Source organism: Peromyscus leucopus, chromosome 9 (genome assembly GCF_004664715.2).
Source record: "Peromyscus leucopus breed LL Stock chromosome 9, UCI_PerLeu_2.1, whole genome shotgun sequence".
Lineage (NCBI taxonomy): Eukaryota > Metazoa > Chordata > Mammalia > Rodentia > Cricetidae > Peromyscus > Peromyscus leucopus.
In genome coordinates, this window is record NC_051070.1 from 70541025 (window position 1) to 70555116 (window position 14092).

The following is a 14092-nucleotide window of genomic DNA, read 5'->3' on the forward strand; positions in this document are numbered from 1 at the left end:
GTTTAGAAATGTAATTTGACATTCTATTTTGTTCCCTAACCAGTAAGATAGCATGTACTTCTTTTCTGTTCTTTTTGTACACAAATGAGTCTTTCTTGAGAGACATGATACTCATTGATTTCAGGTCTTCCTTCCATTACAGAGAGATAAATATGAGTAGTAGAGTATTTTACTATAAATAAGTATTTTGTTTCCAGAATTGAAATGGAACAAAACTTTTGTTCCTTCCCCATATTTCAGAAGAGTTATCTGAGAATCTAGCTCTAATCCTAAATGACTGACTACACCACATCCTCGGGATTTAGTCAAAGTGCAATGACCTATGAGAGTGGGCAGCCTGACTCCTACATGGTGTACAGGAAAGAGAAGGAGCTGCCTCTCAGGCATCATCTTGAGAGTTCCAAGAGCTGTGTTTCCTGAGCAGCTTCACTAACTGAATGCTGTTGGGGAGTGTGAAGGTTTCAATGAGAATGGCCCCATAGGTTCAAAAATCTGAATGTTGGTTCTGAGATGGTGGACTGTTTAGGAAGGATCAGTAGGCATGGCCTTATCAGAGGAGGTGTGTCACTGGGATGAGCTTTGGGATCTCAAAGCCCAAGCCAGGCCCAGTCTCTCCCTCTCTCTGCCTCTTGTTGGTGATCAGATGGAAGCTCTCAGCCACTTCTCCAGGGACATGGCTACTGCCTGCTGCTACGCTTGCCACCACAATCATCATGGCTCACCTCTGAAACTGTAATCAAGTCCTCAATTAACTGCTTCCTTCTGTAAGTTGTCTTGGTCATGGTGTCTCTTCACAACAATAAAACAGTAACTGAGGCCAGAAGTCAGACTGAACTCTCTGTACCATGGACCAAGGAGAGGAAGAATCTAAATAGCTTGCAGAGGGAGACTGAAGTAGATTTTTAAATACTAAAGCCTATATTCTTCATTTGGTCATAAATTTGTGGGGTAGGAACAGAAGATTGCTGGACAATTAAATCATTAAATTTTGTAAGACTTCTTGGTAGAGATAAATCCTATGTCCAGGTTTTCCTGGAGATGTTTTTTTTTTTTTCTGAGAAGTCCTCATGTAGGGAGAGAACAGTATTTCTGTGGATCAAAGCCTGAGTTGTCTCTAGCAATGACTTCCAATCTATCCTGCCACAGTATCCACAGAGAATCCTAGGTTTCTAGGAATTTGACCTGAGATGTGCTGCTGATTTTCAGGAGTCTGGATAAACCCCACTCAGAGAAGGCACACAGCCCTCCCTCCCAGGCCACTCCCTCAGCCTCCTGCACCCCGGGTTTGTGTGCAGCTTCCCCTGCAGTCCCCTCACTGTGGCACTCAGAGCACAGTAGTACAGGGCAGAGTCTGCCAGCTGCACTGAGGACTTCTGCAGGGGGAAGGAGCTGCTGCTCTTCTGGAGAGTGGCCTGGAACCCTTGGTGCTCTGTCCTCTGGTTGTCTGTGGCGCTCCTCAGGAGTAGCCGAGGGGCTTTGTTGGGATATTGCACATACCAGAAAAGGGTAGTAGTTGTTGAGTAAGTAGTCTGATAGGTGCAGTTCATCATCACAGGCATCCCCTCTGTTATAGTGACCCGGCCTTCTGTCTGGGTCACTGAGTCTCCATTGCTCCTCCCTGAAAATGAATAAACAAACAAACAAATGAATGAATGAATTGAATGAATGAATAAATAAATAAACAAGGAGTCACTTTTCTGTGTGAGGAAGAAGGTAAAGACTTCCTCAGTTGTAAGGAAATGACACCATCAACACATAGGGTAAATGTAACTTACTGAGCATGAAGAGGAGCAGCAGAACTGAGCAGGTGTCAGGAAGCATGTTCACAGGAGAAAATGACACTTGGTTCTTGAGTGCACCAAACTCACAGGACAAGTCTCCTGCAGGACCTTACTGAAACTCCTCACTCATAAACAAGGTCCTCCTTCACTGTGACAGTCTGTCATGTGAAGCCACCACCTGAATGCAGACATCAACCACATCTGAAGAGACAGCGCCCTCTGCTGATTTCCCTTCAAACTGTGCCACAGATGTCTGCAATACACTGAATAAACTGGAAACCTCACCCAAAGGAGGCAGGTCTCAAGTCCCCAATTGATGCCTGAAATTACCAGTGTTACTGAACTATGTGTATGCTATGGTATTTTGTGTGCTGAATATGTATAAAATAATACACATACATATATACGCACATGCACACCTACCCACTGATAAAATTTATCTACATTTTCTCAATTTATTAGTTCTTGCGGAATGTTATGCAATGAATTTTGTTTGCATTCACCTGCTCCCTATACTCCTGCTAGATCCATCCACTCTTCCCTACCAACCCAGTCCCCCTCCTTTTAAAACAAACACCTCAATGTTTGAGTTGCAGGTTGTCCTGCCCGTATACTGTTGGATGTGTGACCTTCAGTGGATGGCGGTCTGTGTACCAAGGGCTCTATTTTTAAAGAAATCTATTCTCTATTCCAGCAGCTACCAACTGTCCCTAGCTCCTTAGCTGAGGGTGGGACGCCAACATTCCCTCTGCCCTACTGCAATTAATTGCATCTGGCCTGATCCTTTGCAAGTCTTATGTGTGCTGTCAACCTCTGTGAGTCCATGTGTGCAGCTGCCCTGCTGTGTCCAGAAAACACTGTCTCCTTGTAGTCATTCCCCACCTATGGCTCTTACAGTCTTTCCATTCCCCCTTCCTCAGTGACCTCTGACCTGGGGATGAAGGTGTGTGATGTACATGTCCCACCTGGGGCTGAGCATGCCCCAGCCTCTTCTTCTCTGAAGCACAGGAGTTCTGGTTCTCTATGACCTTCACAATGTGCTGCAGCCAGGGAAAGGGGATGATTAAACTGTATTTCAATTTTTAAAAATAGGAAAAATTGTCCTAAATTGTTTTGAGTGACTTGAAACTTTGTGTTTTTAATGTCTACACTATAGTTGTCACTTACCAACTATCAACTTACAAATGCTGTGCCTGAGACACAGGATGTGGATGGGGCTCCAGTCCCTGCGGCAGGTTTGAGGACAGGCTGCAGGTGCCTGTGGAGCAGTGTGCACTTGCAGCACAGAAGTACATGGCAGAGTCTCCAGGCCGGGTGTCTGTGATGTGCAGGGAGAAGTGTTTGGCTTTCTTATCCTGTAAAACGATCAGTCTTTGCTCCTGCTTTCTTTCCACAGTTGGACGAATGTCAATAATGAGCTGAGGATGCTCTCCGGGTTCTTGCTTATACCAAGGGAAGTAGACTGAGGTACTGTCTGTGTAAGTGCAGTTGATGACAGCGCTGGCTCCCTCCTGGACACTCAGGGTGGACGGATGCTGCTCCACCTGCTCACCTTGGCTCACCCCTATATAGAAAGTTGGAATGAAAAGAGAAAAGTTCTCAGGTCATCACTATCCAGGATTCTCTTTTTCTACTCTAACTAGAGAAAATCTGAATAAAATAGAGTTCCTCCTCGATGTCTCAGAAATGCCCAAGGAATATTTTGTGGCTCTAAAATTTTAACTTACCATCCAGCTGCAGCCACAAGAACATGAATAAAGTAGGAACAAATGTCTTCATTGTTCTTCCAATTAAATTAAGATCCAGGGTACAATTGGGATGAGTAGCAGGTCAGCTACAGCAACCAGGGTGTTGTTCTTTCTCAGTAACAATTCTGCTCTTGAGTCATCTACTCAGCCCCTGAGAGAAAGGCCGGGCTTCTGCCTAAGCCTGCACAATCAGCACAAGGAAGTGAATCCTCTGCATACTCCCCAGCAGCTGAGATCTGCTACCACCTTGTGGTTGTACCTTTAATCACTGAGGCCTCTGCATAAGTGTTCTCTAACCTGTGAAGGACTCAGACACATAAAACAGCAATATGGTATATCAAGTGTGTTCTAGTGCTGAGAGATCAATAATGGTATTTGTACACACTAGTGAGACTATTTTTCATATTTGAATCTAATGTAACACATGTAAAATGCTTCATATATACATGTATATATGTGGTATTTTCATATATAAATGGAATATATATGATGTGCTTATATATAAGCATGTGTGTGTGTGTATGTGTGTGTGTGAAACACATTCTGTCTAGAACTATATTTATTAATCCACTTACATATCACAGAATGTTCGGATCATTCATTATGAACTCCCCCTTTTCTTAGAGACAGATACTTAGGCCAATATTTGTCTGTGAAAATTACAGTGTGTGAGAAAAGTCTTTTTCAGGTCTCTCATGGGCTTTCAGTTGCAAGAGGACAATGTTTTTTCTATTTCAATGAGTTCTTGTTGAGAATACAGATATGATGTTTTCATGCATGCATCTTACCTTCTATAGAAGTTGGCCTGGAATCACAACTACACACAGCTACTCTTAGGAACGTTCTCAGAAATCATTTCATTTGAGGATGGCACCATCCATGTTACTCACCCCCACAGCGTCTACACTGAATCACTGATAGAAGAGCAGTGCTGAATATCTTGGAGAATCTGCCAAACCTTGCACTAACACATCTCTTCTCCTTCCTGTGGACCCTCCCAGCACCCACGGCTCTAGCCCATTGCCTTTCCTTCCTGTCAACTGTGAACAGCTACTAACACTGTGTAACTGGGAACCCAGTGTACACACAGGCTTGGGAAGCTGAAGGCCATCTTCACTGTCCTTCCTGTCCTCCGTTTCAGTTCCCCCGGTGCCATCCCCAGTCCTGTAACTGACCATTTACCTGTCTGCTCACTCTTCCTCCATTCACCGAGGACTCAGCAGACTCTTGCTGCATTTCCTTTCCTCCCTCACCACCATTGCTTTGTGTCACATGACAGTAGAGACACTCCATCTGGGAGCCTGATAGCCACACCTGCCTGGGCAGAAGGTAGTCCATCTTCACTTTCCTTGATGTCCTACATTGCAGTTTTCCCAGTGTCATCCCAACCCTGTTGCAGACTATAGTAGGGTCCTGTCATTCCTCTCTGCTTCCATTCCCCACCTGACCCTTTGGAGGACTCAGCTTCCCTCCTTCCTGTGGATCCTCTCAGCATCCCCTCTAGTCCATCCCCTTTCCTTCATGCCACCCTCCAACATATAAAACAGTTTCTACCTTAGTGACCACACTGGCCGGGACTCACGATCAGTTATATAGGTTATTCACTCTATCCTTCCTGTCCTTCATTACTGTCTCTCTTCTCATCATCAGCCTGGTAACAACCTGCTCACAAGTCCCTTACTGAACTTCATTCACTGGACACTGCATCTCTTGGTTCAGACCTAAGGTCCCTAGTATTTTCAACTCCATCTCTCCACATAATTCGTTGCCTTACTGCAACCTACTTCATACAAACTCCCTGTGGATATCACCTCTAGGTATGAACAGGATCTCCTTAGCTTGTTACTTGAGTCTCTCTCAGCATTTTATCCTAGGCCACATCTATTCCTTTCTGTCACATGTTGGCCCACAGAAACACCCCCTACTAGGCAAACCAATAATAACAATAATTCACTAAGACCAAGAAGTTTCAGCAGAAACTGAGAAAGGAAACACTCACTAAACAAAGGCAACAGCAGATATCAAAACATAGAAACAACATTATCCCAACACCAAACACCTGCACAAAACACATTAATAGAAAAGACAATATATCTCCACCAGAATCCAGTAACCCTAGTGTACAATTGATCCTGGAAATGCAATAGAGCTGAACCACAAGACAAGGTAATTGAAAATACATATAATGAATTTGCCCAAGGACCATAAAGAGGATATGAATAAATCCCTTAGTAAAATCTTTGAAACCACAAACAGTGGAATAAAATGAAGAAAACAGTTCAAGATATGCAAGTAGAAATATAATTACTAAAGAAAACACTAAGTGAGATAAAAGTGGAAATGAAAAATTTAGGACATCAAACCAAAGCCTCAGAGGTTCACCAACAGAGCAGAAGACATAGAAGAGAGACTCTCAGGCATTGAAGACAAGGTAAAAGAAATGGACACCTCAGTCAAACAAAATCTTAAATTTACAAAAATCCTAGGATGTAATATCCAGGAAATCAGGGACACCATGAAAAGACTGAATCCACAAATAGCATAGATAAAGGAAAGAGAAGAAACCTAAGTCATTGGTACATAAATATTTTCAACAAAATCATAGAAGAAAATTTCTCTAACATAAATAAGAATGTACCTATCAAGGTACAAAAAGCATACAGAACACCAAATAGACTGGACCAGAAAAGAAATTCTCTGTTGACTCATTATAATCAAAACATTGACTTTACAGAACAAAGAAAGTATATTAAAAACTGAAAGGAAAAAGACTAAGTAACATATGAAGGCAAACACAGTATAATAATAACTGACACTTCACTTGAGACTATAAAGGCCAGAAGAGCCTGGACAGATGTAACATAAACTTTGAGAGACAGATGCCAGCCCATACTACTAAAACCAGGAAAACCATCAATCATAATTGATGAAGAAACAAAAACATTCCAAGATGAATCCAAATTTAAGTAGTATCTACTTACCAATCCAGCGCTACAGCAGATGACAGAAAGAAGTATTAAGAGATTAACCACACCCAAGAAAAGCACAAAGAATAAATAATCCCAGAGCAGCAAATCAAAAGAGGATGTAAATACATACCACAGCAATAAATAACAGGGACCAATGAACACTGCTCATGGATAACTCTGAATATTAATGGTTTCAATTCCCTGTTAAAAAGAAAGAGACCAACAGATTAGATTAAAAATGGGATTCGTGCATATCAGAAACAACAGAAAATGCACAAATTCGTGGAAACTGAACAACTCATTACTAGCCCCAACTCCAAATTATACCAAAAAGTAGAAGCAGAAGACTACTATCTAATTCTCTTTATGTGAACCTAATTACCCTGACATTTAAGCAGATAAAGATGCAAAAAAGACAGAAAATTACACATCAATATCTGTTATGTACATAGATGAAAAATTCTCAAAAATGCTTGTACACTGAATACAAGATACATTAAAAAAGAATCATCTACTGTAATGAAGTAGGCTTCATCCCAGAGATCCAAGGATTGTTCAACATATATAAATTGATAATGTAATCCAGAAATACAGAAAAAGTGGCCTAGATTATTATAAAACACAACAGAGTTTGCACTGAGTTAAAATTAGCTTAGCAACTGAAAAGTGTTGTAACTTATATGGAAAATATCAAGGCAAAGTATGGTGTCACCTAGCAATCACTGTGCTTTGGCTTGTTCAGGAAGAGTTGGTGGGAGTCCAAGTGCGTGAGGGTGGCTCTAGGAAAAGAGAAGCTGGGCTGGGGCTGAACCAGGAGTGGTGGTTGCTATAGATGAGTGACTGGCCCCGGTTGCAAAGCTTGGTTTAGAAGGGAAAGACAGTGAAAGAATTCAAGATGTCACCTAATATACACTGGAAAGAAATAGTCAAATCCAATCCATATGGCCTGCCACTGGAGAAGAGTTGGCAGATAATTCTTCGATTGCCTCAGTGAAGGTGGAAGCAGATAAAGTAAAAGATGAAGATGAAAACGTGGTACCTCTCTTCAGAATTACTCGGTCACTGATGAAGGTGACAGTATCAGAAGCAGAGCTGCCTTTGAAGAAGTTGAACAGGCTGGAAAAGGATGAGCAAGCATGAAAATCAACTAAACACAAAAGAAATGAGACTGGAAAATGAGCTGGAGGTGGCTCAAGAGGTGGATGTGATACTTGGTTTTTACATAATGAAATTCCCCGACATGAAAACTGCTGTGGATATCACTCTATATAAATAAAACACTGATGGCCAATGACCAGACAGGAAGTATAGGCAGGACAAGGAGAGAGGAGAATTGGGGAAACAGGAAGAAGGAGGGAGAGACACTGCAGCCACCGCCAGGACAAGCAACATGTAAGACGCCGTTAAGCCACCAGCCACGTGGCAAGGTATAGATTTATAAAAATGGGTTAATTTAAGATAAAAGAACAGTTAGCAAGAAGCCTGCCACGGCCATACAGTTTGTAAGTAATATAAGCGCCTGAGTGATTATTTTATACATGTATTGTGGGACTGCGGGGCTTGGTGGAACCTGGAGAGAAGCCCTCCAGCTACAGAAAACCAGTTGGAATAAAAAGACAGGAAGTTAAAGAAAGTGGGAAAAGAGTCACATAAAGAGAAGAAAGTCAATGATCAACTGGCTTTTTCAATGAAGAGGCAGAAACAACAAATTAGGAAATTATTGAACAGCTTAAGATTCACAAAATGAATCACTTCATCAGGAAGAGGAAGAGACGGTGACAACTGATCTCAATTATCTAAAAAGATCTGTGAACTTGTTCAACATTCTGATGAAATTCAGACCTTAATGGGAGCTAGTGAGAAACTTGAAGTTTAGAACTGAGAAATGAGAAAGAAATCTAAAAGAGTCAGTACAGGAAATAGAGATGATGACTGATGACTGTAACAGGACAAAAGCTATTGTACAATGGGAAGATACTATTGTGGACTGGATTTAAAAAGAGAATGGGCATTGTCAACTTCAGGTGTGAGAGCTCACAGGCCTTCTGAAAGGGTGGGATGGAGAGGATGAACCAGTCACGATGACTGTCGAGACAAATGTAGAAGAATGGAAGGTGTTTTTTCTCAATTGATACAATTCTTTTGTGTCTTATATTTTGATTTAATTTAAATTTTGATTTTGATTTTAAGGATTTATAGAAGAAAGTAATATTTATACTGTTTTTTAAAGTTTATTGTACATTTGTCTAGAAAGCTTTTAAAACTGTTCTCTGTAGTCCTTAAGCTCCTTTGTTCATTAGATAAAAGCTTTCAAGTCCAGATTAATCAGGAATGAGATTAGGAAAAACATCTATCAACATCTATTAGACAAGCTTTTTAATGTGTTGTCTAATTAATATATTCTGTGCCTAATTAATATATTCCAATCTCACCTAATTCCATACCACACATTATCAAGAATCTAGGATTATGGTGGTTGCTATTTGTGAATTCTCTGAGATGACTGAATTAGTAATTCCTACTGTAGAATCTGTCATTTCTAGTGTCAACACTTCTAGCCATGCTCACATAAATGTTATTGACAATTAGGAAATGTTTATTATCCTGGAAGCTCAGATAATCTATATTTGAAACAGATGTAGTTACAATGGGGATGAAGCTGAATGAATCACAAAGGGATCAGTGAATTTGTGAAGCTCTAGAAAGTAAATGTTTTAGCCAATCCAGTCACTGTTGTAATCACTCAGTGCTGTTTCAAAGTGAAAACACGATGGACAGACAATTCAGGAATGAAGGAACATGGCTGCTTTCCAGTTCCTTACAGAGACAAATTGCAGATCAGAGTTTTTCAACTGTGGAATATAATCCGCCGACACTTGGGAAACTACAGTGTTTGGATCACTTTTAATTACTGTATAACTAATTATTCCCCTATTGAGTGACGTTAGGAGGTTTCAAGTTTTTCTTTTGAAAGCAGTGTTTTAGTGAGAAATTTTGCTTTTGTATATTACATTGCAAATATATAAATATTTTGTAGAATCAATTGCTGCAAGTATTATTGTAATGCAAATTGCAAATACGTCTCTCTAGTTGGTCATTTATCTTTTGGCTCTCATAATTTTTGATGTGAAATATATGTTTTATGTTGCATAATGTATTATATATTTTAAAATATCAAAAAATTGTTGAAATTGTGTCTGGGTTAATAAGATTTATTTGCCTTGCCATTCTACAAATTAATCTATTAGATCTTCAAATTTAATTCTTTTATCAACTTCATATTGAGCAGAATAGCTGGAAGTGTTGTCTCATGCTCTTTAAACACAGGATGGAAACAGTTGCTCAGAGTTTCCAATGTTGAGAAAAGACAGAATTGATTGTGGAGTGTGTAAGGGGGGTTTATATTTTATGACATTAGCACAAGCATTTGATAAAGCGTAGATTTTAGTTATGTAGGCTGATGTTTATGAACATTTGTCCTTTTTTGATAGTCATCATGTGTTATAGAATTCTTTTTTTCATTTTTTGGAACATTTATCCTTGTACAAGTCAGTATCATATCAACTGAATTTAAGTGTGAACTTCTACAACAATATTGTTCTATTTCCTCACATTTTCTTTGTAACTGGTAGAGATATAATGAAGCCAGAACGGTGTAAAAGCTGCTGCAGAGTCTGCCTGTGTCAGAGCTGTAGCTGCACACACAGCTGCAGTTTGGTGTCAGGCTTCAGGCTTGCTGGAAGCACTGTGCTTCTGCAGCACAGAGGTAGGTGCCTGAGTCCTCCAGCTGGGCAGCCCTGATGTGCAGCGTGCTGTAGCTCTCCTTGGAGTTGAATGTTGACTTTAACCTCCCATTCTCCTTTGTTCCTGGAGCCAGGTAAAAAAGATTGGTGAGGCTGCCCCTGGGATTCTGCTGGAACCATTGCACACTTTTCATGGTGGTAGAAAAATTGCATCTCAGAGCAGAACTGGTTCCCTCCTGGAGACTCAGGGCTGAAGGACTCTGCTCCACCTCAACTCCTCTCACCCCTGTTGGGAAACAAAAGCAAACCAGAATCAGTGAGAAGTTTTAACCCACACCTGTCTAATGTCCCAGGAGACACCATGAGGATGACAGCACAGGAGCTTTGGGTTGGCTCATCCCCTCCACCACTGACATTTCTGGAGAATCCCTAAAGCAGCTTAGGTGAGCACAACTCACAGCAAATCCACACCCACAGAATCCCCAGCACAGCTCCCAGGTTCCTCTCCATGGCCCCTGTCCAATTTCTGGAGTGTCTTCTCTCCAAATATGAGGGTGTCGAGTCTTGTGGGCAGACACACTTGTGCTTACACACAACAGGTTCTCTCCAAATCACCTGCCTTCCTCTTTCATTTGAACAAGAAACCCCACCTACCTCCACCACATGACTCTGCACGGAAAATGCTCCACAACTGTGTAGGCCAGTATGCAGGTCCCAGGACAGTATATTTCTGATGTAACACTTCTTAGAAGAGGACTTGGGAAAAAATTGTGTGAGCAAGGGGAATACATAAATGCAAAATACTGGTATGAAACCTAAGTGCTCCTGTGGCTAAAGCAGAGCCTTGAAAGATCTTAGTACTATTTTTTTAATCTTCTAAAAGAATTTTATACAATATATTATGATCCTAGTCCCCTCTCCTCCTATTCCTCTCAGACCTCTCTCACATTCTCACCCATCCAATTGTGTGACCTTTCTTTTTGCCTCTCTTTAGAAAGCAAACAAGCAGGCAAACAAACAAACAAACAAAAAATCCCAACACCAGAATTTAAAAACAAAAATGAAGAAGAAACACACACACACACACACACACACACACACACACACACACACCATAAAAACACAAGATAGGAAACCATATAAAATGGATAAAAAATCAATAGGACCAAAAAGAACATACAAACTATGCAATGTGATATAAAACACCATTGGGTTCATTCTGTGTTGGCCACCTACGGCTTGCAATGGGCCCTCCCTTAAGTGTGGTTAATACACCCAGTGAGAAAGTCCTAGTAGGATTCTTAAATTACACAATGCAAAAAAAAAAATCAGCATGCAGTGATCCTCTTGATATTAGCAGATCATCATGTGCATAAAAATGTTCCCAATGACAGTTTTGTTGACTAGAAAAAAACAAGGCATGGCCATGTTTCCACCCTGATTTTTTTCCATCACTTGCCTTCTGCCTAGCTGTTGTGAACTGCTGTACAGGAAAATACAGCTGATTCTAATCAGGCTGGGAATGCCAGCTCAAGTTCAGTGAGGCCCTATTCCTTTTATTTTCATACCTGATTATCCAGTTTTTCTCAAGTAGTTGTTCTTTTTCTTTTTAGTTTAGAGTATATGTTCTGTCTCTGTCTCTGTCTCTCTGTCTCTCTGTCTCTCTGTCTCTGTCTCTGTCTCTGTCTCTCTCTCTCTCTGTGTGTGTGTGTGTGTGTGTGTGTGTGTGTGTGTGTGTGTTATAAAGTGTACTGGAATAATTTCTAGTTCTTTGAATTTGGGGGATTTTCAAAATGAAACTTTTTAAAAATGAAACAGTGAAGTTGTTCTCTCTTGATTGTTCATCATTATAATGCCCAGTGAGATTCAATTTTGTTGAGAGAATTGTTCTTAAAATAGATTTATAGGCACATGGGATCCAGTGAACAGGCTCTAGATATCTGTGGTTTTATATAGAATAATTAGGAGCTAAATATCTGGTGAACTCCAGGCAGTCACCCCTACTCCTTGCTTTGTGAGTGGATTGCCTTATGTCTCTCCCCAGCTCTTCAAACCTCTAGGCACCTTAAGAAAAAGAAGTTTCTAGGAACCCTGCAGTGCCCCCTAGTGGACTGACACCACCAAAAAAAGTGACTTCAGGACATCTCCATAAGTCTCAATAAACCAGCCCTTTACACATCATCACTTCCTGGTGAAGGAAATGCAGATGGTCAAAAGACAAGACTGTCTAGATGGAGTTATAATAAGGAGAAATAAAAATGGCCAAGAAATATCTCAAAATTGTTCATCATCATTGGCAATTAGAAAAATGCAAATTAAAACAACTTTGAGATTTCATCCCACCCCAGTTAGAGTATCTCAAATCAATAAATACAACTGACAACAAAGGCTGGGGGAGATTGTGGGGGGAAAGGAACCCTCATTCACTTGTTGAGGGGAACAAAAATTGGTGCAGGTACTCTGGAAACCATTGTGGAGAATCTTCAAAACACTAAAGACAAAATCTACCACATGATCCAGCAATGCCACTTCTTGGTATATGTCTAAAGAACTCTAATCCTGCTCCACAGATACTTGGTTAGCTATTTTCATTGTTGCTCTCTTCACAGTTACTAGGTAATGGAAACAACTAAATGTCCTTCAATTGATGAATTGATCAGGAAAAAGTGGCCCCTATGCTTTATGTAATATTCTTCAATGTAGAGGAAAATTGCATCATAAACTTTGCAGGTAGATGGATGGAACTAGAAAAGATTATTTTGAATGAGTTGACTGAGACCCCAAAAGACAAGTTCCACATGTTCTGCTACTGAACTTGTAACTCCAATGGGAATTATATAGGCTCCAAACTCCAAATCTTCAGATGAAAAAATATTAACTTGGAGAAACAACAGAAGCCAGAAAGGTACAAAAGGGAACATGGGGAGAAGCACTAGAGAAAGGAATAGGAGGACAAATGTAATTTAATGGGAGAAACGGGAAAAATGAGGGCGGGGTATTTGGAAGGGGAAGGGAGATCAACACAGAAGGAGAGAGAGCAAGGAGGGTGAAATAACAGTAAAATTGTCTAAAATAGTTATAAGAAAACATATTAGTATCTATTTACCAAAACTACATAAAATACACATAATTATAAATATCTGTGCATACACACACACACACACACACACACACACACAATTTACATTAACTGTTTTCATCTGGGCTGACAATTCTTCCCCCAAGAGTCATAGATATTTCTAAAAAGAACCTCAATACCAGTCATATGAATCCCTCATTCAAGTTGTTGGTCACAGAGTTTCAAGAGACTCCTAAAACATTATAGACTATTGTATCCTTGACCTTGGTTTCATCCCAGAAGCTGCCAGCAAGTCCCTATTGCTGCTGACACCATGCATTTGAAACACAAGATCCAGAGCATCCCAGCTTGATCAGACTTGAAGTCCTTCTCCTGATGACTAACTTTCGTAGTACCAGAGGCTGACCTGCAAGCTTCCAAAAGGTAGAAGCAATCAATTATTCTACCCAGCTATGAGGCCTATAAACTACAAGAATCCATATGATGTAAAAATCTACAAATGCAATAGCAGCATTCATAACTTGGTGACAATCAATAGCTCTCTAACTGGACATATGAAATAACAAGAGAAATAACATGCCTGGTACTGGAAACCTAGTCAACTACCCAGGACAATGGACAACTGCTAACTTACTAAACCAGCTTAATCCCTAAATACATTCTTAATATCTATCACTGTACCCATAGGTAAGTGCAGTCCTCAGCCCTTATCAAATAATCTCTTCTTTACAAAAGACACAGACCCATTACAGAAACCCACAACCAATCAAAA

General features: G+C 40.4%; 3 gene segments (V, D, J or C); all 3 read right to left on the reverse strand.

Moving 5' to 3' along the window:
* Nucleotides 1–1202: 1202 nt before the first annotated feature.
* Nucleotides 1203–1917, reverse strand: LOC119088458. The segment is given in 2 exon segments: nt 1203–1618; nt 1776–1917. Coding segments are annotated over 2 exon segments (462 nt in total).
* A 9-nt stretch (nt 1918–1926) lies between these two features.
* LOC114688736 lies at nt 1927–3664 on the reverse strand. The segment is given in 4 exon segments: nt 1927–2019; nt 2747–2849; nt 2964–3345; nt 3509–3664. Coding segments are annotated over 4 exon segments (630 nt in total).
* Nucleotides 3665–7424: 3760 nt separating this feature from the next.
* LOC119088459 lies at nt 7425–10822 on the reverse strand. The segment is given in 3 exon segments: nt 7425–7614; nt 10245–10527; nt 10700–10822. Coding segments are annotated over 3 exon segments (525 nt in total).
* Between the last annotated feature and the right edge of the window lie 3270 nt (nt 10823–14092).